The sequence below is a fragment of the Ovis aries genome, chromosome X, assembly GCF_016772045.2.
Source record: "Ovis aries strain OAR_USU_Benz2616 breed Rambouillet chromosome X, ARS-UI_Ramb_v3.0, whole genome shotgun sequence".
Taxonomy (NCBI): Eukaryota; Metazoa; Chordata; class Mammalia; order Artiodactyla; family Bovidae; genus Ovis; species Ovis aries.
In genome coordinates this window covers 80,316,920-80,340,588 of record NC_056080.1, presented here as the reverse complement: position 1 = coordinate 80,340,588, position 23,669 = coordinate 80,316,920, and the positions used below count along the sequence as shown (strand labels likewise).

Genomic DNA, 23,669 nt, shown 5'->3' with positions numbered 1-23,669 from the left:
TTCTGGCTGCCATCGTGGGATCTTCCAGGGGCAACCCAGTCCTAGACCAGCTCGCTGCCAAGGCCACAGCTCATAGCACAACTTTTGAGTTGTCAAGAGGCGATGGGAAGCACAATTCTGGGAGCAAAAATCTCCTGGACGGAGGGTGGTTTGTGAGCCCTGCAGGGCGGCCCAGCTTCCTGCCTCCTCCCATGAGAGTCCCGGACACAGCGGACACAGCAGGTCGTTATTTCAAAAAGTCTTTTAATTGTTCAAAATAGCACAAAACGACATCGCACTATGGTAATATTGAGTCACAAGGGTTACTCTACAATAATGAATGGGTGTACTGTTTCCAGAAACAGAGAGATCAGAGGGCGCTCAGGAATCGGGCTGGGGGGGAAGACAATGGGATCAGGCGGTGGGCTCCAAGGTGACTAAACGTGACGTTTTCCACAGCGAAATATACTATAATACAACAGAGGCCCCAGAGGGTGGGGGCTAGGGGCAGGGGTCTGCAGAGGCTGGGGTCTTCCCAGCCCCAGCTGCATCTCCAGGGCAGAGGAAGGGGCTTTGAAGACATCGGCTGTTCGGTTCAAATCCTTCGGTGCGACTTGCTCGCAAGTCTCACTCCTTGCTAAAAACCTTGGACATGGGGCAGAGCTGGCACTGGACTAGCCTCTCCCAGCAGAGCCCAGAGCCCAACTTCATAGCATTGATGGTACCACATGACTTGTCGTCCCAGGCAGCCTCAGAGGCTGGGTTCCTGTCCAATGTGTGCCATCCTTGCCCAGAGGGTGGCCGCGGGAAGTGGCAGCTGTGTGTTGGATGCTCTAAGCACTCATGCCAGGGAGGGAGCCTGGGGGTCGTGGAGAGGGCCACAGACCCAGGGCTGGGTATCGGGTCGTGCCCACGCCTTTGCACCATCGTCCTCAGGAAGTCTGACTCTGGGTTCTAGAGGACTCTCAAGCCCAAGTGTTGGAGCCATGGGCCACGAGGGGGGCAAGATTTGACCGCTCACCCTCCGTCATCCCAGAGACCTGGGGACAGGCAGCAGGGCACACGGCAGGGGCCAGAAAGAAAATCGCACTGGGCAGCAGACACCAGGCCCACAGGGAAAATGCCATACTCCTCCTGCCCTGGCCACCCCTCACTTTTTCGTCCAGAGAGATCCCTGCCAAGGCTTCGCCAAGGATAAAAGGTTAAAAAAGAAAAAAAAAAAAACAAAAACAGAAAAAGATACACATTCTGTACACAACTAATAATAACAACAAAAAAAGGGACAAAACCCCACACGCTAAGACTAAAATTACAATAAAACTGTTAACTTCATCCATTTCAACTTAAAAAAAATACAACAAATGCAGCAGTTGGTGATGTGGCCCCTAACCTCGACCCCAGAGAGGCCGAAGCCGGGCTCGGTGGGAGGGCTCCTCGAGGCCCCAGGTGGGCGTCGGGAGGTTTTCACAGAACACTGCTCAGGCCACCACGGGGCTCCTTCTCCGCCCCTCGCTTTTTCGTTCACTTTTTCTTCTCTGAACGGTAAGAGGAGGGGAGGGAGGATGGGATGGGAGAACGAAGGCCTCTGAGAAAACGTGTCAGCTTCCCATGGGACTGCCAGGCAGGGCAGGGTTGGATAAACCAAAAGGGCAGGCGGGCGTCACGTGGCAAGAAATGCTAAGGTCACAAAAGAAAACAGAACCAGACAGATACCCGGTTCGGAGGGGGGGGGGGCGTGCCCCCCAAGACTCTGAGACTAGAGGTGGGGAAGGGGGCCAGGGGTGCTTCTACAAGCTCCCCCCACCAACTCCTCGGGCCTTGGCTGATCCCTGGAGCCAAGGGCAACAGCGAGAGGTGTGCAGACTTTGGAGGAGGTGGGCTTTCCGTCTGCTCCGGTGCATTTAGGTCTCTCGCTCGAGGGCTCCCTGGAGGAAGGGGGTGCACCCGCTCCCTCACTTGCTCTTTAGCATCTGCCTTCCGCTCCCCACCCCCCGCCCCCCATCCCCGCAGCCATGGTAAAATGTGCTTTCTCAAGATTCTTGTAAAAACAGAGAGAGAGGAAGGGGGGAGGAGGGCAGCTGCTGGCTCGTGAGGGTGGAGTGCGCGCCAGGCGGGTGGGGCGGGCGGGGCGGGGCAGGCGGCGGTCCTGAAGCAGAGGGGAGGCTGGAGAAGAAGCCAGGCGCCGGGCAGCTGCCTCTCACTGACCGTCTGCCTTCGATTTCTTTGGCGCGGATTTCCTTGGAAGATGAGAGGCAAAGGCAAAAAAAGACAGGGTCAGCGTGGGTCTGCGTGGCGAAGCGAGTGGGACTCGGCCAGGGCTCCGGCTGCCCCCTAGGCTGGGCGGCCCCCCACGTTTCTGGAGAAGCAGGGCCCGGCTATCCCCACTGCTCCTTGCTCTCGGGGTCCGCCTACTCCCGGCCCCAGAAGGCTCTTGGAAAGGCACCCTCTGCTTACATTTCTGGAGACGACATGGGCCGCTTGCTGGCCGGCTTGGCGCCAGAGCTGTCTTTACTGGTTTCTAAAAGCAAAGAGGGGAGAGTGGGCGGGCAGCCCTGACGCCACCCAGCACAGCGCAGCCAGGCACCAAGTGTGCCGGCCCCTCCCGTGGGCGTGTGCCCCAGGGTCCCGGCCACCTGCACGCCAACCCCCAGGGCCATTCTGGACACAGCTTAGAGGCCTCTGCTGTTGTCCCCCCGACTGACAGAGCAGCCCGAAGCCTGGGCACCCACCCCCCACCTCTGGCTGCAGGTCCTGTTGGCCCTTCCCATGCCCACCCCCCTCCAACAGTCCCCCAAGGAGCTTTCTCCACAGTGGGTGAGGAATCCACCCACCCCAGAGGGTCAAGCTCACCAGGCCAGCAGCTGGCAAGAGCTCTCCCTCCCCAAAGGGAGCCCCACACACACCCACCTTGCAACCACCTGACTTGGGTGGCTGGGCCATAGCCCTTCTCGTTGCGGGCGGCGATGCGGAAGATGATGGCGGGCTTGGTGGTGTAGTCGATGTGGGCGTTGGAGAGGCTGGAGGACTGCACGAGGCAGGAGGGGCTGGGCCCGCAGTACACCCGCATGAAGGCCAGCTGCGCTGGGGTCGAGCTCTTGGTCTCGCCGCCGGCCTGTGCGCTCTGGATGGCCAGGTAAACTGAGTACTCGATGATCTTGCCGGAGGTCACAGAGGGCGGCTCCCAGGTGAGGTGAGCACCGTCTGGACTCTGGAACAGAGGAAGCAGAGACCAAGAGGGCCGTCTTCGGCCTCTGTGACTTATTCCTCCCCTGCCCATCGGAGAACAGAGAACCTAGACCGAGTCAAAGCTTTCAGAACTGACAGCTCCTTCTTCATCCCCCTCCCAACACAACAAACCTATTTCACAACAGAGCTCAAGGAGCTCCAAAGAGATGGCTTCGTCTGCCCCCACCAGAAAGGCAGCCTGACACAATGGCAAAATGAACCAGGACTCCAAACACTTTCCTAGACCTGTTCTGTCACCTAACAAATGGCTTGTCATTTAGCCTCTTGGTGCCTCAGTCTCCCCATCAGAAAAATGGAAAGAACCACAGGCCCAGACCTCGTCAGGGAGTTTAGGCATTAGAGGATTAGGTAAATGAGCATGTTAGTCATGGCTCACGCAGTGTCAGAGATGGAGAGAACCAGAAGCTTCAGCCCAGACCCACCGGACTCTGCCTACATCTCAGGGGCCCCTCCCAAATCACCCGCGCCCAGCCCAGCAAAGAAAAAAGCCCCACAAGCACGGGCTTTAGCTAAGGACAGAGGCTGATCTCACAAGACTCACTTTGCTGATTTTAATGGCACACGGGGCCCCCGGGAAGCCAGGCAGACATGTTTTAAAGGCTGAGATCTCACTGAAGGGCCCCCGGCCACAGGCATTGATCCCGGCGACGCGGAACTTATAGGCAGTGCCTGGCTGCAGCTCCTGCTTCTTTAGCTGGTTGTAGTCGGGCATGGTGCCCGAGTCATCCTACAGGGACAGATCAGACGAACAGGAGAGATCAGAGTGACATGAATCCCACCACTGACAGGGCTGCCGGAGTCAGTGGAGCACTTTTCCACCATGGGGACAATGGGGTAGGCAAAGGGCAGCCATGGCAGCCCTGTCATGACCAGGGGGCCAGGGCTGAGCTTTGCCCCTGCTTCAAAGGCTGCAAGGGGGATAGGGTGAGGAGGGGTCAGCCCTGAGACGGAGAGCGCACCCCTTAGGAGATTCACAAGCCCCTGCCCACCTGAGGGTGCTGGCCCCCAGGGATACATACATCAGTCGGGACAGCGTCTTCGGGTGGCAGGAAATAGTGTGTCACCATCACATTGGTGCCCTTAATAACCCCCACGTCAAACCACTGGTTCTCCTTCTTTACAGGGGCTTTGCTAGGTGGCGGTGGCAGGTCTGGCTTCTGGCAGGCAGAGAGGGAGAAGAGATCAGGACACCCTCAGAGTCCGGATCCATTAGCCCGCTTCACCTCGTCACTCCAGACTCACCACACCCAGGGACTCAATGCCGTTGGCCACTTCTGTCAGGGTGGCCGCGGCCTGCAGCTTCGCGGGGCTGGCCACGACGACCGGCTGGGGGGCCACAAATGTGTTGGACGGGGCCAGGCCTGGGAAGTAAAACAAGGTGTCAGCAGGAAAGGCTCCAGAGCTTCTGCACAGGAGCCCCTGCCTCAGGCTACACAACCGAGCCTGTTTCTACCCCAAGGGACCTGGGACCCCACTCACAAGACTTTCTTCCCCAGTCAACTGACTTCCCTAGGGGAGCAAAGATGTTGGCCAACCCGCCCGTGGCCAGGAAGGGCCCCACGTACTCTCGGTGGCCGTGGGGGGCAATAGGCCCACGGTGCTGGGCACAGCCCCGGCCAGCTCATTGAGGCAGTTGCTCTCGATGGTCGGGTCATTGAGGCTGTCGGCAGGGGCCAAAGCTTCCGTGGGCAGGTGGTGCTGCTGCTGCTGGGCCTGCGCCTCCTGGAGCTGCTGCTGCTGGACCAGGGCGGCCAGCTCCTGTTGCGTTAGCACAATGGGGATAGTGGTCGCCTGGCCTTCCTGGCCCTCAGCCGACAGGTGGCTCAGCTCTGCCTGCGTCACTGCCGCGGCCGCCTCTGAAGTATCCATAGGCTCCCCAGTGCCTGCTCCAAGGGCAGAAGACGACTCAAGAGGGATGCCAGCCCGGCTTCCCACCACCACTCTCTCAGAGCGACAGGCAGGATCCGTGAATGCCAGCTCTCAGAGCCTGTCCCCCAGACCTCTCCTCTGCCCTCCCCCTGGTGAGACCTGCCTCCTGCCTGCGTACCAAAGTCAGCCCCCATCCCAGTTAGGCCATACTGTGCCATTCTGGTGGCAAACAAGTTCCCTTTGCTCAAGCTGCCGGAGGGAGGCACCCGAAGCGTGGTTCATTACCCCTGAGCAGCCTGTCCCTCCCTCAGGGCTACCCCTGGCCTCAAGCGAGGACAGCCCGCTGAGCCAGCTGGCCTATGTGCAGCACCTACCCATGACAGCCTGCTGTGCAGCCTGGAGCACAGCCTGGATGGCCAGGGCCTGGGCCTCCTCTGTGGCTGCAGCCTGCGCGGCTGCTTCAGCAGCAGCAGTCACTGCCAGCTCCTCTGGGGTGAGCCCTGTCACCATGAGGGTGGTGGTGCCCGCCTGGGCCTCGGCCATCAGCTCTTGGGGGAGGGACAACTGGTCTACTTCGGACTGGGTGGGTGGCGGTGGCTGGACCACCACGGTGGCCACCACAGCCGAGCTGGCAGGCTCCTGGCCTGAAGACGGGTCCCCTGTACTGCTCAGATCCACGGCGGCCTGGAGCTCAGGACTCTGGGAGGCTGACAGGACCTCGGCGGAGTCCCCCACCAGGGGCGCGGAGGCAGGCTGCAGGAGCTGCCGTGGTGGAAGCTGCTGGCGCGGCCCTGGAGAGGCCTGGAGCTCCTCTGGGGGCTGCAGGATGTCAACAGCAGAGAAGGGCATGTCAGAAGTTTCTGTGTTGGCTATGGTCACTGTAATCGTGGCCGGGATGGGGACTTCGGTGGTCAGAGCCCCTGGGGCAGTCTCAGTCACAGATGAGATCTTCTAGAAAGGGAGAGAAGCCCCCGTCAGAGGGGAGGAGAGGAAGACCGAAACCAGGCAGGCCTTCATCTCTCCCTATGGGCCGGGATCTACATTCTCAATGGGTGGCCACAACCCTGCCTGACAGACAGGAACAGTAGGTCACTGAGCAGCAGGGCACATGGCAAGAGAAGACGAGACCTCCGACCTGCCAGCCCATTTTAACCCATCCCCAGAGAGACCCCTTGGTCTCACGAAAGGGGCCCAACTCCTGCTGTGCCACACCATAGCCTAGTGATGAGCCACAGGAACCAACTACAACGATAAAATCACCCAAAGGACACCCACCAAGGACTGGGGCCTCCTGTGCCCTGCCCTGCGAGAAACTGCCCTTTTATGGTCTGGAAAAGGAGCCGGGAGCGGCGCATGCCTGGAGCAACAGCACCACCTGGTGTCCAGTTCAGGAACATGGGCCCAGGCGCGCCAGGTCACAGGGACCCTCCTTGGCTCTTACCGGCACCGAAGGGCCTGGGACTGGCGTGGACTGCGTCACGGTGGTCACGGCCCGTGTCAGCGTGGAGGACACTGTTGTCGTGATGGGACTGGAACTGGCGATATTCACACTGTCTCCCTGGGTGCTCTCCACCTCTCCCTGGTCACCAGCAGGCGGTGGGGGGTCTGGTGGGGCAAGCAGAGAGTAGGGTGACAGGCCCTCTTCCAGCAGGGCTATCACCCAACTCTGCCACCAGGAAACACGGTTGCCTGGAAGACCTGCCCGTACCGGGCAACTGGGCTCCACAGAACTGAACTGCGGGCCTCTTGGTGAGCCCTGGGCCCGGGAGCCTGTGGGGACCTGGCTGGTTGCCTCCACCTACCTTGGTTGGAACTCATGTTGGAGGTGACAGTGGTGGCTGTGTGCGTAGTGCCTGTCTCGTGCGTCTCACAGGGCGGGTTGGAGCACACCCTTTGCGTTGGGAAAGGAGTGAGCAACGAAGCGCTGGCCTGAGGGGCGACTGCGGGTGGCACTGCCACCTCCAGGCTGGACTCCAGGGTCCTGTGGGAGGGGGCGGCATCCGGGAGCAGGGCGCCCAAGCTGACAGACATGGTCGTGCCAGTGGAAGCGGTCTGGTGCGTCTCACAGGGCCGGCTGGCAGGAGGCTGCTGCCCGCCCTCTGGCTGGCCTGCAGCCCCTCCGGATGTGGCTGTGGTGGGTGTGTGGGTGGTGCCCGTCTCGTGGGTCTCACACGGGGGGTTGGAGCAGACCTGGGTCACGGTGGCCGAGGGGCACAGCAGTGCTTCCAAGGCCGCGGCAGTCACAGAGGCACTGGCTGAACTCTCGTACACAAGTGTGGGGGCCCCCAGCAGCTCATGGGGCTCCCCGGCACCCATGGCAGAGCGGGCCACAGTGGCTGTGTTGGTCGTGTGCGTGTGATGCACCTCCACCTGGCGCCCCATGGACACCAGCGGGCCCAGGCCGGCAAGGGACCTTTCCTCGCCACCGGGCCTGACCTGGGCACTCAGCGGCCCCAGCTGTAAGAGAGTGGCACCGCGGCCAGCGGCCTCGAGGGCCACACTTGGTCTGAGGAGCGGGCCGGCTGAGCACGGGGCCCCGGTGGCCATCACAGTCATGGTGGTGCTGGTTGCGCTGGTCTGACGGGTTTGGCACGCAGGCTTGATGGAAACCTGGGCTCCCTCTGACGCCCCGGCAGTCACGCTGACCCGGACCACGGTGGGAATGGTGGTGGCCGCGCAGGCGAGCCGGATGTCTCGCCGCGGCCCACCTCCGATGCCAGACATGGCGGTGGTGGCTGTGCTGGTGGTGCCAGTCTCGTGAGTTTCACACGGCGGGTTGGAGCAGACACGAACGACACTGCCATTCGGCTGGCCCACCGTGGAGGTCACGAGAGCAGCAGTGGCCTCCTGTCTGTCGCAGACGAACTGCACTTGGGTGGGCTGGGGGTGCCCCCCGAGATTAGCGACGACGGTGGTGGTGGCTGTGTTGGTGGTGCCCGTCTCATGGGTCTCACACGGCGGGTTGGAGCACACCAGGGTCACGGTGCCGGGCTGCACGTCACCCTGGCCCGAATCAGCGATGGTGACCGTGGCCGTGGGCTGTTCTGTAGTAGGGGAGGCCAGAATGGACACTGGGAGGTCGTGCACAGGCTGGGCCTCCACCCCGCTGGGTGCCGTTATCAGAGTCACCTGAGTAGGCTGGGAGACAGGCTGGGGAGAGGGCACACAGGGAGTTAGTGCTGCTGCCCATCCTCCCGTGTCTGCCCCTGCCACCTACCTGCAGTACCCCCTGGGACCAGCGACTTAGAACCTAAAGCAAAAACCCTGGCAAATCTAGGACCTGCTCACCCTCATTCCAAGACACTGACTGGCTCAGGGACCAGAAAAAAGGAACCAGGAAGAGGTGGAGGAGCAGGGCCTAGGCTGGGGCAAGCCCTTGGTCAAGCGGGGGTAGGGGGAAACCTGGCTGACCCCGTGCTGTGCCAAGGCCAGCTTCACCACTTCACCAGAAATTCAGCTCAAGATGCAAGAACCTATTGCTCAAATGCTAAACACGGCTGAGATATGTCGTCTAAACCCGACAGACTTGCAGGCAGTGACTAACAATCGCAATTATGCACCTACAGGTGCCACATGCAGGAGGAAAACCAAGGGCCTGGCGGCACACTGCAGCTCCGACTGCCCTACCTGCATGGTGATGGTGGGCGTGGTGAGCCCAGCGGCCGCCGTTAGCGTCGTCTGCGCCGCCGACACAGTGATGGCAGTGGGGTTGATCACCTGACTTGAGAGGGTGGCGATGGTGCCCAACGTGGTGATGGGCGTGGCCAGTGAGGCGCTGGTGCTATGGCCCCCGGCTCCGGCCAGGCTGGTAGAGACGGTGCCTGTCACCGTGCCCAGGGTCGTGACGCCTGGAGGTGGGGAAGGGGAGGGTCGGGCGGGTGTGGGAGGAGGTCAGCAGCTAGTGCGGCTGTTCTTCCCAGGTGAGTGGGACCGGGGCACACCCCGACCCTGCCCTCGCGGCCCCGTACCCCGAGGCCTCCGTACCTGTGGTGCCCTTGACAACCAGTGTGGTGACGGCCGGCTTGACAGCAGAGACAGTAACGGGGGTAACCAGGCGGACACCCCCCATAGGCACGGTGCGCAGGATGGTGCCTGGCTGGCCAGGTGCACCCTTCAGCACCACCTGGAAAACCAGAGAAAAGGGCCCCCGTGTCACTCGGGGGCTGGCCAGAGCAGACCCTGTGCTGCCCCTCCCAGGCCCCACGTGGCCTGCTGCGGTCCCAGGCTGGACCCTCGGGGAGGATAGGGCCAGGCACACCTCACCTGGGTCACTCCTTGCTGCCCGTGGCCTGTAGCGATTTTGGGAACAGCCGTGATGATTTTGGCGGGGGCTCCAGTTCCAGAAGTCATCACCTTGGTGGTGATAATGGTGATGGGCGACTTGATGCCGGCACTGCTAGTCACACCTAGAGGAGAGGGGGGCATCCTGGCTTCAGGAAGGGCCAGGCAACAGTGCTGGCCTCCCACCCAGGCCCGCTTCTCTCGGGCCCTCTTTTCAAACAGTTATGCCTGTTACCCCTCAATTAAAACAAAGACGTACAAACTGTAGCCATACCCTCGCTACCTCCTGACAAATCGTAAACAAGAGGCAAGGGCAGAGCAGACGGGAAAATCTTATACAAGAGGCAAAGAGAGGGCACAGCAGAGAGGGAAAATCTTAAGAGGCAAAGAGAGGGCAGTGCAGAGTGAAAAACCTCAACGGAAAGATGTTGCACACTGGCTACCCCCTCACCTGCTTTCTCCCCAGCACACCGGGGAAGGCCCCTACCCGTGGCGCCCGCCTGTGTGATGATGGCCGACATGGGGATGGTCTTAATGATAGTGGTGGTGCCGGGCTTGGTGGTGCTGGGGGACACACTGCTGATGCCCAGGATGGTAGGCTTAGTCCCTGCCCCGCTGGCCTGCGTGGTTGTGATGATGGTAGTGGGCTTGCCATCTGCAGACGTCACCAGCTTCAGGATGGTCCCGGCTGGCAGGGGTCCTTTGGTCTGTAAGGGGAAAATGCATGGGGAAAGGCTGAGATGAATGGGCATCACTGCCGGGATACAAAGTGTGGCTTTGTTGTCGTTGTTGAATTTTAAATGAAGTCTGGTTGCTCTATGATACTGTGTTAGCTTCAGGTGTCTAACAGAGTCAGTCAGTGATACACGTATGTATCTGTCATTTTTTAAAAGAACTGCAAGTTTAATGGTGAGTCTGGTCTGGCCAGATTCACTGCTAGCCCAAACAGCTTGGACTATTCTGAAGACTGCAAGTGACAGAACCAAGCAACAGGACCTTCTGAGCCACTCAAACTCATGGGATCTTGTCTAGGCAGGGTCCCAGTCTAGGGTCCATGAGCTCACCTGGATAATCTGAGTCACCGGGCCTGTAGATGCCTGGCCTGTGACTGCCGAAGTCTGAACCGGTTTGGTCTGGACCACTGACATCACTTTGCCCAGATTGGAAATCTAAAAACGAAATGACAGTGCACCAAAATAAGTGATCCAGAGACCGGTCAAGGGCATGGACTGGGCTGGATGCTCCTGGTGCTGGTCACTCACCAGAGCACTGCCTCCTGGGACCGAGATGGGGCTCTTCACCAGGGTGATGGTCTTGGTGACTCCACCCACCACTGTGGTCACCACCTGGGCTTGCTGGGCCACTGTCACGGTCCCGGACTTGTGTACAGTGATGATGGGACGGGTAGATGTGTTGGCGGCAGAAGAGACGGAGGTCCCCACCTGGGCAGCTGCAGTCTTCAGCATGCGAGTGGCTGGGTTGCTCACCTGGAGATCACAAAGAAGAGTGGTGGGTGGGGGTGGGGGGGCGGAGAGCTGGCCCCTGTGCATTTGTGTATGTCCAAGCTCAGTTTCGTTCACCTCTCCTTTAGCGAAACAAGGGAGGTCACTGGGCCACAGGTCTGGCCACAAGGCTGCCACACCCCCATGGCTGCCAGTTTATTCCCCAGCCACCACTAAGCACCAACCACGGACCCCCATCCTCTATGGTTGGTCCAAAGGCCAGAAGCAGTGACCACTGTCTAATGACAGTGCCCAGAAGCCCCTGGCCCCAAGGCTGTGGGCTCAGAACCAGCCCCAAGGGATGCTCACCATGACTGGTGAGGAGGCCACCTTCACAGTGGCTGGGAGCGTGGTGGTGCCTGGCGTCACGGCCACGGTTTTGACGATGGTAGTGCCAGCCGGGACACTCAGGACTGTGGGTGCCGAGGAAGGAGGGATCTTCTGGGTGGCAGCAGCCGCGGCTGCCAATGCAGCCATGCCACTCATCTGTGGGCTGCTGCCAATGACCTGCAAGGGACAAAGGAGATTAAGCCCACAGGGAGCACCAGACCTGAGGTGGCCCCAATCCCTGCTTCCTGGAGCAGCACCTCTTGGCTTTGAGGACGGCCAAGCACTGCTCTACTGACCCCAGACCTGGACTCCCACCATAGACCAGGCCCATGTCAAACCCCAGCTGGCTAGCTTCTCCCCTCAGAAAATACACATTTAAAATGCCCTTGAGATCATATGGTGAGGAGACCATTCTGAGCTGTCAGCTTACTAATTCTGAAGTTAGTGATGAGAGGTTGCCTCATCAGCACTTTCCAGGCCTTGGATGAAAGGTGTTAGCACAGGGTGGGAGTCAAACCCCTCCAGTGCGCCACTATCAGCAAAGTCCCACCGCGCCCTGCCCTGGCTCCTTACCGTCCCCTGGGCACTCTGTGTAGGCACAACCATCCGCACGCCTGCGGGAAGGGAGGTCACAGTCACGGGGGCTTTCCCAGCCTGGCTGGCAGGTCGCATGGTGACCAATGGGGTTCCCGTGGTAGCCTGAGGACCGGTCACTTTCAGCACAGCCGGGACACCTGCTCAGAGAAGGGGCCGAAGTAAGCGACTTCCGGGATCTGCTTGGGCTTCAGCTCCCGCCCTTCCAGTACTGCTCGGGGACAGTCTCCGCGGGTCAGGACCAGGCACCCGCAGCAGCACTCAGCCTCCGGTCTGCACTAACGGCCTCCAGGCGTGCGGTCTAGCAGCCCCCGCTCAGGCATGCCACCTCCGGGTGAGCCAGTTCCTGCCCTCGAGCGCCCGGCTCACCTTGAGTCCTGGCTGCGGCGGGCACGGAGATTGAGCTGCCAGGCACCGTCGGCAAGACCTGGATGGTGGTGGTGGTCGGGGGCGCGGCAGCAGCCTGGGGCAGGAGCGTGATGCCTACTTGGGTCAGCGGCTGCACGGCAGGTGCGGCTGCTGCTGGGGCAGGGCTCTTGGGAGGATTGGCAGGCACAGACGGGACTGGATTGGGTGTGGGGGAGGTGGCAGTGGCAGCCGTGGCAGGAATGTCATATTTCTGGAGCTGCAGAAGGTAACTGTCGGCTGTCGCCACGGCCCCCCAGCTCACCTCCAGGGAGTTAGTGTTGGCTCGCACCAGCTGTACCCGGGCTGGAGGTGGCGGCTTTTCTGTAAGAGAGCATCACTAGTGAGGAGGGAGAGGCAGACACTTCAGGGGCGGGTGTGGCAGCTCTCATCCAGTTAGCCTTACCCGTTTCCAGGTACCAGAGGTCCTTGCAGCAGACCTGGTTGTTCCAGGCCTTTCGGTAGCCGTCACGCCCACTCCAAATGTAAAGGCGGGTATTGATGGCTACTGCACAGTGGCCGGCACGGGCCCTGGGAATATTGTCTTCCAGCGTATCCATCAGGATGGTCTCCCAAGCCATGGTATCTGAGGAGGACAGGATGTGAAGGTCAGCGGGGGACAGAGGAACCGACAACCCTCAGGGGCTCTTTGGCCTTTTGCTGTCAGGGATGGGGAATTAAAACCAGGAAGTCATCCAAGATTACTAAAGTAAGATGAAGACAAAAACAAACAAACAAAAAAATACAATTCCGTATGGCAAAAAGACCGTACAAAATTAGAAACCATGAACTATAAACTGGGAAAACTACATGAAAGACAGTCAAAGGTTCCCCTTCTTGCACATGGAGCAACACAAAAGCCTCTAGAAAGAGATGGGCAAAGAGGAACGCAAGTTATGGAAAACGTGACAGAAGATCTCAGAAAAGAAAAATACATACCCTCACTCAAGATAAGAGAAAGGCAAACTTAACCCAGAAGGTGCCTGGCAGCTTGATGTTCCTTTCGCTGCAGCCAGGGTTGAGGGTGAGCCAGGGGAGGGGACCTGGGGCTGGCCCATGGGAAGTCAAGCACCTACGGGGCTTGGTGAAGAGCGTATGCTTTTGCCGGCCTGGTGAACACCGCTACAGACATCTGCATGTCCGGTAACATCCCCCTGCCGGCAAGGCTACCTCTAGGTTGTTCCCCTTCGGATACACCTGCACGTGGCAAGAACGGTGCGAGGATACTCACGGAGCAGCGTCGGTGCAAGTTTTGACACCACGAGCGCAATTCAAAAGAATGAGCCACTCGCCCTGCGGGGATGGGATGGTCTCCGGGACAGAGGAAACACAAGGGCCAGGCACTGCGCTGCGTAGAGCAGGCCGCCATCCTGTGTGCTCCGTTTTTAAGGAACCTATAGGCAACGCTCACATCTATGGCACGGTCCCTGCAGGGTGGGTGAGAAACCACCAACAGGAGACGAGAGGGAGGCACTGCGTGGTTACGCCGGTGAGGAATAGCCTATTCAAAACACGCCAAGGAGCGTCCCTCAGGGCGCTTAGACCACTGGCTACGCCTCGCAGAGTTCTAGAGGCACGGCCTAGAAGCAGCTTGGCCCCCTGCGCCCCCAACACAGCCCGCAGGCCGAGGTGGGCCGGCCTCCCGCAGCCCTCTGCAGGCCGCGCTGAGCCCGAGGAGGCCATACCCAGGTTGAGACAAGCCAGGGTGTTGGTACACTTCCACTCCTTCTCGTGTGTGGCCACTTTGACGTCATCCATGACGAGAGGCACCCAGCCACCAAACACGTACATTCTGGGACGAGGGAGGGAAGAGTAGGAGACGATTGTGGACGAGGTGCCAAGCTCGAGGCCACCTCTTCCATCCAGAATGTCCTGAACACACTGGGTCCTCTAGCTCTCCCCGGGACGCACAAAGCTCTGAACGTGGCCCTCTCTGCCTCGGTGGCTCAGCCCTCACAAGAACTGTGTCACCTCCAGCGCACGGAGCTTTGGTGTAGCTCACCCAAAGCTCCACTCTGTCCCCATCATCCTTACGTTCACTTTGGGACCTTGGCATTGACAAAGACACTCAGCTGCTGCTGCAGAGGATCTAGAACAATCTGTGTCCCTCTACCCTCTTTTTTTTCCTGGTCCCCCAGGGTCATAAGGGGAAGACAAGGCTGCTGAACGCCAGCCCAGCCAAAGAGAGGTCTCCTCAGGCCTCAGGGATTGCTGGAACAAAATTGTGAGCCCATGGGGGTGGGAGATGGGGGCTACAAAGAGAAAAAAGCCACGGCTGGCTACTTACTTGTTTCCTATGGTAGTGGCCGAGTGGAGACTTCGAGGAAGAGGTGCCACCCCACTGAGACTGGGCTTATTCCACGTCAAAGTCTCTGTGTGGAGGAGTGGGAAGAGAAGGTTACTCACACCAGGTGGGACACATGCCCTCTGACCCAGAGGCTGTGTCCCAGATGTGGGGAAGGCTCTGGAAAGCAGCTATTAACACAGCATAAGAACTACACTCCTGGCCTCCCAACAGGCCTTGAGAGACCCCCCTGATCACCAGGCTCTGGCACTTCCCAAGTGGTCTTTCCCGAGCACCTGCTATGAACCAGGGCTGGGGCTGGGGGTAGGAGCCGTCGCCATACCCTCCAGATGCGCCATAGCACCTCCCACTCCTCAAGAGGCACTCACCCACCGTCAGCTCTGTCATCTACAGACCCAGGGCTACTAGAAATTCTGTGCCCAATACACTCTCTTTGGAACGCTGATGTAATGCTACAGGACCACCTAACCCTCTATAGTTGTGCAGTTGGCCACCTTTTCCAGGTGAAAAGCCTAAACTCCTGATTCCTTGCCTGTCGACCTGCCCATATAGCCCCCAGGGTTCTCACCGCGTCTGGGCAACCCCTCTGGCTGGGACAGACCAGGGGGCCCTGCTCCCAGCACACCATGACCACTGACGAGTTGACAGGGACTTGTGCTACCTTACCCACACAATGTCATTCTAGAAAGGCCATTTCTTCTCCCCTTACTCTACTGCAAGCTAGCAGACAGACTCGGCCAACAGAGCCTTGCTCTTTCTTAAACACTGCAACTAAGGGCAAAGAGAACAGCCCCAGATAGGTCCTATCCTGACCCAGTCACAAGTAGGGTGCTAGGCAGGACATGCCTCCTCTGTGAGGGCCCCACCACAACACCCCACGCCAGCTGCCCCGCAGACCAACTGCACTCCTAGACCACAGGGGCAGCCACACCCATGTCGTACCGATATCCAGGGTCCAGAGGTCCCCCAGCCTGCAGCCACTCATCCCTCCATAGATCACCAGTTTGGACTTCTTGTTGTCTTTCTCGGTGTAGACCACTGCAGTGTGAGACTCTCGGGGTGGGGGCAGGACACCGTAAGTGATGGGAATGTCCCAGGCTACCACTCCAGAGCCCGGCCGCAGTTCCAGGATGTATAAGTCATTCAGGTACCTGAATAAAAATGTCCGGTTAGGGCAGGCCACCCAATTTGACAGGGGAATGGCAGACTCCTGGGGAGGCAAAGCAGGGCTAAGGCTACACGGACTCCAAATCCTTCTACCTCTGTCCTCACCCTTGAGGAGGGGTGCGAGTGGAAGCGGAGCAGCAAGACGGGGTGTGCTCGGCTGCCCTGCACAAAGCTGGACATGACATGAGGACTTCTGAGGTGAAAAGGGAGCACCAGCTCGGGACTACCTGCAGACTCTAGAAAGGCCCTTGGAAAATACCCATCACGAAGCCTGTAAGCACTGAGAAGGACCAGCTCTAAACTGGGTCTGAGGAGCAGGAACCAGCACAAGGCAAGGTTGGAGGAACCAACTGTCCTCCCACGAGGCCTCCTGGGGGTTAGACCCCTCAGCTCTGGAAAGCTCTTTAGATGGCATCTAGGCCCACTCTCCTGTTTCACAAATGAAAGGGACCTGGTACTGCAAAACTGACTGCTGTGTGGGCGAACACCCCGGCCTTCATGGGATTCCACATGAACAGGACAAAGCCTCACCTCGGAATGTTGTTCTTGGGGTCCTCGCTATCATTGGCCAGACCCCCAAACAGGTAACATTTGTTGCCCACAAGGGAGAAGCTGTGCCCGAGCCGAGGACACGGAGGAGGCCCATTTTTGGGTGTCTTTGCTTTCAGTCTCTTCCATTCCCACCGGCTTGCCTGCAAAATCAAGGCTCAGTGATTAACTCGAGGGTGAGCTGGGTCGTTTGTCATATACAGAGGGGCTGCTGGGGGTGGGAGGGGGCACCTGACTGGAGTAAGAAGGTCTGGGTGGTGCAGGGCCTGCCCCCGCTCTGACAAGCAGGACACTACCTGGAGCTCGTAGAGGTCGTTGCTGTACTTCCCGTATTCCACCATCCCTCCGAACACGAGCAGGCGTGTCCCATCGCACACGAAGCCATAGGCTGCACACCCAGGAGGGATGTCCCCTCTCACAGCCGGGATGAACCACTGGTTGGTCGCTGGAGGACAAAAGTTAGCAGAAGTCAGAACACCCTGGGAGCCACCAGAACCAAAACCACTGCCCCTCTGCCTCCCTAAACCCACCAACCTTCAAATACAGTCCAAGAAAGGACAGGCTAAGACAGCGCCTCTTTTTCCAAGGATGTGGGACTTCTTCCTTTGAGCATCCAACTGCTAACCCTCTAAGCCATTTTCCAAACCCTCTGGCCTCAGAGACCACCCCAAAGTCACCCTGCTTCTCATCACGGTCATCTTAATAGGCAGGAAGTCACTGACAACAGAATCCGTCAACTTCTGGGGATGGGACCACCTCCCGCCCCTCTATGGGGACTTGGAAAGAAACATCTAACACCCAAGCTACCCTCCCGGAGGCCCACAGCTGGCTGCACATCTCAGTGGCTGAAAGAGCGAATGCTGCAGGCCAGGGGCAGCAATCCGAGTACAGGCCGAGGAAAGCTGTGGGGGCACGCTTGAGCTCTGCTGCAGTTTCCCCGGCGACGGTCCACAGCTCCCTCCTCCAGAACACAGGCAGAGGCGGTGGCGGGCAGCCTCCCAGCCCTGGAAGCCACCTCAAGTCTGCCGCCTCAAGCCAGGGTGGAGCTCCTCAACTGCCCTTGCTCAGGCTGGCACCCCGTCCCTCCCAGGCAACCAGTCCCTTGCCTGCCTTGCTGGGGCTTCCTGGCAAAGTCACGGAGAAAACGCTGCCCTTTTTGGAGGGACTCCTCCTGTCCTGTGTTATTTGAAGGGCTATCTCCTGAAACACACACTGAACTCTCACCAGACACTTCAAACCAGCAGCCAGCTGCAAACCTGACTCCACGCCCCTCCATCAGTTTTGGTCAAACATGGGCGAGCAAATCGGGACTGAGGAGACAGTGGACAGGACAAGGACCTGAGCGCCAATGGAGCCCCTCCCAGAGCATGACAGGGACCGGTCCCTACCACCCTCTCCATGCTGGGTAACCGGACTCCCATGGCGTCACCCTCAAGGGGGGAGAGGCCTGCCCCCACACCCCAAAGCACATTCCACCTCCCGACATAAAGGCACCCTGGCTGGCCACTTCCCAGGTGGACACATCCTTGGAACAGGCCATGGGTCCCACCCTCGGTTCAGGGGAGTCACTAGGCCTCAGGGACGCCCAGCACTCCCCTCCGTCTCCCCTGCCTGCAACGTGCACCCTGGCTCCAGAGTCCGGAGGTCCACCTTACCCTTTCTCGAGGTGCAAAAACAAACCGAGAAGAGCAGCAGCTTTCCAGGCTTGAGCCCTCAGCCCTACACACACTGGGGGGAGATGGCTCATGCAGTGCCCGAAGGAGCTACATCCAAGTTCCCAGGATAAATGCTGACACAGATCTCTGAACCTCCCTCCATGGACACGGGAAAGAAAAGAAAGTGAAGTCGCTCAGTAGCGTCCGACTCTTTGTGACCCCATGGACTGTAGCCTGCCAGGCTCCTCTATCCATGGGATTTTCCAGGCAAGGGTACTAGAGTAGGTTGCCATTTCCTTCTCCGGGGGAATCTTCCCAACCCAGGGATCAAACCCGGGTCTCCTGCATGGCAGGCAGATGCTTGACCATCTGAGCCACCAAACTTTTAAAAACTGGACACAGGAACAGAGACCGAAAGGAGAAGTAACTGACCAGAGGTCACAGGGTCAAACAAACACATGAGACGAGAACCCTGTCCCTGAGTAAAAGGGACCGCCAGGTGCCTCCCTGAGGGCCAGGGGAGGCTACACGGGAAAGGGACGGGCCCACAGGTGTCAGGTCACCTGCCACCTGATTCAAGGACTGGGCGAGAGGGACTGGTGACATCCCAAGAGCTCATTCTGCAGCACCCAGGAGGGGCTGACCTCGATCTAGAACACTCCAGGCAGGAGAAGGCTGTCAGGCAGCACAGTTTCTGGGCCGAAGCCTGGTTCTGCCCTGAGATGGCAGCTGTCCCCTAATCCTATCACCCCTCACTCGCTTATCTAGGGGGGTGGGTGGTGCACGACCCCTGCGGGACCCTCCTCCCCCCTCAGTTCTGGCTTGTCACCACTCTCGGCTGGGAGTGGGGCTAGGAAGAGACGCCTATACCCCGGAAGAGGTGGCCCAGCGCCCCCAACCCCCCCCCCGCCCCGCTTCCTGCATGGTGGAGGCGGTGGCAGGTGCTAGGAGGCACGGAGTGGGGGAGATGATTCTCAGAAGAGGTGACGCGGGACCCAGAGCCTTGAAGGCTGAACAGGACTTCCCAACAAGTGAAACCGGTGGGGTCAGGCAGGAAGTGCCTGTGAGAATGCGAAAGGCCCAGAACAGAGGGTGAACAGGTTGGAGATAAGCTCAACTTAGTAACCAATTAGCTCCAGGGAGAGCACGCCCGGGAGGTGTCCCCAAAGCGGGGGCCTGCGCCTGATAACCAAACCGAAGGCCGAGACAGCCAACAGGGTGACCCTGGACCCAGCACGTCCCGCCTGAGACCCCAGGGTCCACGTGTGCAAAAACAAGGAAGTTTCACTAGCCGCTTTCCAAGGCTCCTTCCGGCGTCATCAGCTGAGGACATTGGAGAACTGGCGTCATCAGCTGAGGACGTTGGAGAACCACTGAGGCAGACCCGCCTCGACCGCTGCTTCGCCCAACAGCCACAGCCTCCCCACTGTGTCAGGGCCAGGGCCCCTGGGTGATCCACTTTGGTGTTGCCAGAAACTTCCCTGAGGTCAAAGATGGGTCTCCCAAAAGCCGGGGAAGTGTTTCACGGCCACTGGGGAGGAAGGACACACACTTCCTCATGCACCCCCTTCCAGTTCAGTGCACACCTGCCACCCCTAGCCCTGTCACCCCCGATCTCTGAGCTGCCTGAGATGGCAAAGCAGGCACGTGCCCCCTAGGGTCTTTTGTCTTAGCAACGGGGAACTCTCTCTGAACGATGAGTCTCTCTGAGCATTCCTATTACAGAAGGAGAAGCTAGAGAATATGCTCTGACCTCATTTAAGACACAAGACACAAGGTAAGCAGAAGGCCAGCTGTCAAGGCAGCACTAAAGATGCCCTAAGAAGGATGCTGGGCATCTGTGCCTCGGCTGGTGGGAGATAGGCCACACCAAGCCCAGCTCTCTGAAACAGCAGAAGCTCGAGGCTCCGTCAAACAGGAAACACTAACATGCGGTGAGAACCGGGGAGCAGCGTCTACTAGCAGTGAGAAGTCGCCAAGGGAGTTCGTGGGGCACTTTCCGAATTGGTACCCTGGAGGAATCCAGGGCTGTGGCCCTTTGGAAGGCTGGCTCCCACTACTACACAATGTACTCTTCCAGAAGGGGAACAAGTGAATGCCGAAATGGTCAACACATGTTGACACGGAGGCCCCAGGAAGCAGCGGCCTTTGGAGCCGATGGTAATTAGGCCCCTGGCCTACTTTCTAAAATTGGCATTCCCTGCCAAGGAACCTGCTCCAGGCCTTACCAGAAGGAAGGTGGTCCAAGGGGTTGAGGAGGTTCTGCTGAGCACACTGGCCTCTCTAAAAACAACCCTGCCCCTCAGCCTTCCCTTACTGGGCTAATCGCTGCCGCCGCAGCTGTCCAAACTGGCACCAAGCTCCAGCAGCCAGCCCAGCCTCCCCAGAAGCAACAGGTGCTCCGACCAAGAATGTGAAGGGTCACCGGCAACCCACCAGCCTCGGAAAGTCAACTTTGTAGGATCAACCACTTATAAGACGCAAGCATATTGAGCACTGTGCTTCAGGGGAGGCGCGGGCCGGGAGCACTCAACTGAGAGAAAGCTCGGCTCCAACCCTCAGCGCACGGACCAACAGCCTAGCTCAGAGCAACCACGGAGCTGGGGGCAGAGGCAGGGGGGGGGGGGGGGGGGACACGGGGTGCCCAGACCCAAGGACCCCGGCCCGCCAGAACCCTGGGACAGGACGGCTTGGGGGCAAAAGGCATTTGGCAGATGAGCTGGCGTGGGGGGAAAGGGTTAGAAGCCAGCCCCTGGCTGCGGCTGACCCCAAAGCGACCTGGAACTGCAGAGAAGAGCTTCCTAAAAGCACACTATGAGCCAGGAGGGGGTTTGCAGCAGCTCCACCTCCGCCGCTCAGGCTCTGGAACGAAACGCGCCCAGGCCCATTGCACCCAGTAAGAACGCTCAGTCCCTCTCCCCAGGCCAGCCTCCATTCAACAGGCAGCTGGGGCCCACGAAGGCACCAGGTGTACCAACTGGCCACCATGGGGGAGGGAGCCACAGGAGGATGCCGCGAAGCTCTAGAGACTGAGCAGGGGTACCAGACAACAGACCCAAGGCGACTGCACCTCACTCCTCCTGAAGAACCCAGCCTCGGGTTTAGGGGCGGCCTGGGAATGGGCAGAGTAACCTCCTCGGTCCACTGTGGGATAACTGCAACTAATCCTTCTCTCTTCCAGCCAAAGGCCCCAGATCCAGACCACGGGCCATGGGAAGGGAAACACTGCAGGAGTCGACGCTGCAAGTGGGGAACGGCAGCGTCGTCGGATTTGTGGGGCCCCAGGACGACAGTTCCCCAGCGTGGCACACCACCGGTCCACCCCGTCCCTGGGGCAGGATTGAGGCCGCTCAACTCTGCCCCTTTTCTCGAGACGGCCACCTCATCTGTCATCGAAAAGTTGTCACTGCTCCCCAGAGCGCACCAGAGATGAGGAAGAGCCTAGCAGGAATGGGGTGGGGGGGTGGGACTCTGCGCCAAAGGGACGCATCCGCCCGCCTAGTTGGCGGGGGTAACGGTGTCTTATCTGAAGTCACCACCGCGGGCGCCGCCCCCGCTCCCTCACCAGCCGGCCTAGAGGGTTCCTCTCCAATACTGAAAGGCACCCCCTTCGGAGACAGGAAAAGCAGGGGTGTCAGGATGGGGACAAGAGCAGGGCAGAACAGACAAGCCATGCAGAGCAAGGGGTCTCGGAGGGGAGTCCCGTGCGGCTGGAGGAAGGAATGGGAGGAGGGGGGAAGAAGGCAGCCGGGGAAGGGAGGAGAGGAAGGAGGGAGAAAAAGGGAGGAGGGAAGGAGGAGGGAGAAGAGGAAAGGAGGGAGAGGGAGGAGATGGAGGGAGGGAAAGATCCAAGGACCCAGCGGGCTTTGCACTCACCCGTGTTGTACACGTGCAGCTCGTCCACTATCCCCTCGTTGCCGCCGCCAAACACCACGATGAGCTCCTTGATAGCCACAGCCCGGTGGCCGTGGCGGGGCCGGGGCACTGGACCCGACCAGCCCACCACTCGCTTCCAGCGAGGCTGTAAGAGCACTGCTGGCGAGTTGGCGGGTGACACGGCCGAAGCCATAGTTCCGGGAAAGGGCGCGGTGGAGAAAAGTCGCCAAGTGGGAAGGGAGCCCCCCAATTCCGCTCACACACACCCCTCTTCGTCTAAGGTGGCTCTCACTGAGAAACTGATCCTCACACAGCGGTGGACGGCTCCATGGAGGCCGCCATCTTAACTATTTTCTCCTTCCCTTCTCCTCTTCCCCTTCTTCTCGCTTACCGCGTCTTGTCGAGAGCCTCTTGAAACTGTCAAGCGCCTGGACCCGAGAAGGTGGAGGCCGTCGAGTCCCGCCGCCCTGACTACTTGCCTGGGAGCTCCCACTTACAAGCTCGAGCAGGAGGCCCTGGGAGCCGCCATCTTGAGCCGCCTCTCTCTCCTCCCTTCCTCAGTCGTAGCCCTCCCCTGCCGGAAATGGCGGAGCCCCGGCCCGGTTCCCACACCCCCCGAGTCCCCTGTACTGGCCGGCTTCCGGGGCGGGTGGAAAGGAGCCACAAGCGCAGCGGTTGTCTCAGCCCCGCCGGCGCTCAGACCACAATTGTGGGAGCCGCCATCTTGAGACCGTCCCGCTTCCCCGCCCAGCGCTTAGGGTAGAGGCCGCTCCCTTAACAGCCTCGACACTCGTAAGGAATAGAGGCGCGCCAGAGGCCAGTGAAACGAGCTTGAGTTTTTGAGGGCTGCTCAGAGACTAGCCCCGTATGGCTCGTGAGGTCTCGAGAGTCTACCCTTAGTCCGCCTCTGCTGCTTAGGCTGCGCCTGCCGCCCTGGGAGCCGCCATCTTGAGACTAGCTCCCCCTTCCCCCCTATTCTCTTCCTCCCGGGTCAGTTCTTCCACTGCAAACCAAACGCAAGGCAGCGTCCGATCCTCGCTTTCCTCTTTATGACTCCTTTCCACAGGAGCCGCTTCAAAAAGGCAGAGTTAGGCCCCGAAGTGGCAACTGTACGGCAGGAGGAGCGGTAACGGCAGGGCGCTCATGCCTCCTCCCTGGGAGCCGCCATCTTGTGTGAAGAAGTAACAACTAAACATGGCGGCAGCGGTGGTCGGGCGAGGGGGCGGAGTCGGATACGTCACTGTTTTTCACCCCCCCCACCCCGCCCTCGCAGGATTCTCCTCCCGTCCGAGGCCCGTTAAAGGAACTCCGCGCTGCTTCGCGGCAAGAGACCGGGGCCGCTGCACGCTCGGCCTGAGGTCAGGCTTCGCTCGGGTCAGGCACAGGCGCGCCCAGCTCTGTTGCTGCCGAAGCGCGCCTCCACGCCTCCGTCCTGGGAGCCGCCATCTTGCCACTTCCCCTCGCCCGGCCGTCCGCGGGCGTCAATAGCGACTTTCAGCACAAAACAAAGATGGCGGCTGCGGCATCTGGGGAATGCCCGGATGAGGATGCCTCAGACGCGGTTGGCCCCGCCCCCTTTGGAACTGCCCCCCGGGTCGCTGACGGGACACTCGCCAGAGGAATCGTTTTAACTAGCAGTGGGGACAGGGCACAGGTTGCAGAGAGTGGCTGACAGGAGACACTAAAATCAGGCTTCGGATCAGGAAGCGGACATTTTCCCTCTCCTCACGCGCAGCTGGCTCCATGGAAGCAGCCCGAAGCCCGCCACGGGGGAGCCGGGGGCGGGGCGAGCGTGAGCGATAACGCGGCCTGGCGCGCGACGCCGGGGGCGGAGCCCTCCCAGGCTCCCAGGCCTCACGCCCCGCCCCCAGGTGGTGGCGCCGCCGAGACCCCGCCGGCGCCCCAAAGAAA

The 23,669-nt window shown here is 59.9% G+C and overlaps 1 protein-coding gene across 10 annotated transcripts; it reads right to left on the bottom strand.

Moving 5' to 3' along the window:
• Positions 1–226: 226 nt before the first annotated feature.
• On the bottom strand, positions 227–22,933 carry HCFC1 (host cell factor C1). Of its 10 annotated transcripts, none has more exons than XM_027963610.3 (26): positions 21,759–22,933; positions 16,524–16,672; positions 16,210–16,370; positions 15,454–15,662; positions 14,494–14,578; positions 13,892–13,998; positions 12,613–12,792; positions 12,171–12,530; positions 11,781–11,941; positions 11,187–11,384; positions 10,638–10,862; positions 10,440–10,544; positions 9,827–10,082; positions 9,358–9,500; positions 9,079–9,217; positions 8,722–8,942; positions 6,897–8,244; positions 6,536–6,699; positions 5,469–6,045; positions 4,791–5,111; positions 4,468–4,586; positions 4,245–4,382; positions 3,767–3,952; positions 2,887–3,187; positions 2,434–2,497; positions 227–2,216 (listed from the first exon to the last, which is right to left on the bottom strand). In XM_027963610.3, exons 1-26 carry the CDS (start codon positions 21,949–21,951, stop codon positions 2,177–2,179), a joined length of 6,150 nt encoding a protein of 2,049 aa, XP_027819411.1. In that variant the 5' UTR covers positions 21,952–22,933; the 3' UTR covers positions 227–2,176. The 10 variants fall into 10 exon arrangements, with proteins under 10 accessions (XP_027819411.1, XP_042097928.1, XP_027819412.1 ...); XM_042241994.2 differs by having other exon boundaries at positions 4,245–4,379; XM_027963611.3 differs by having other exon boundaries at positions 4,791–5,108.
• Between the last annotated feature and the right edge of the window lie 736 nt (positions 22,934–23,669).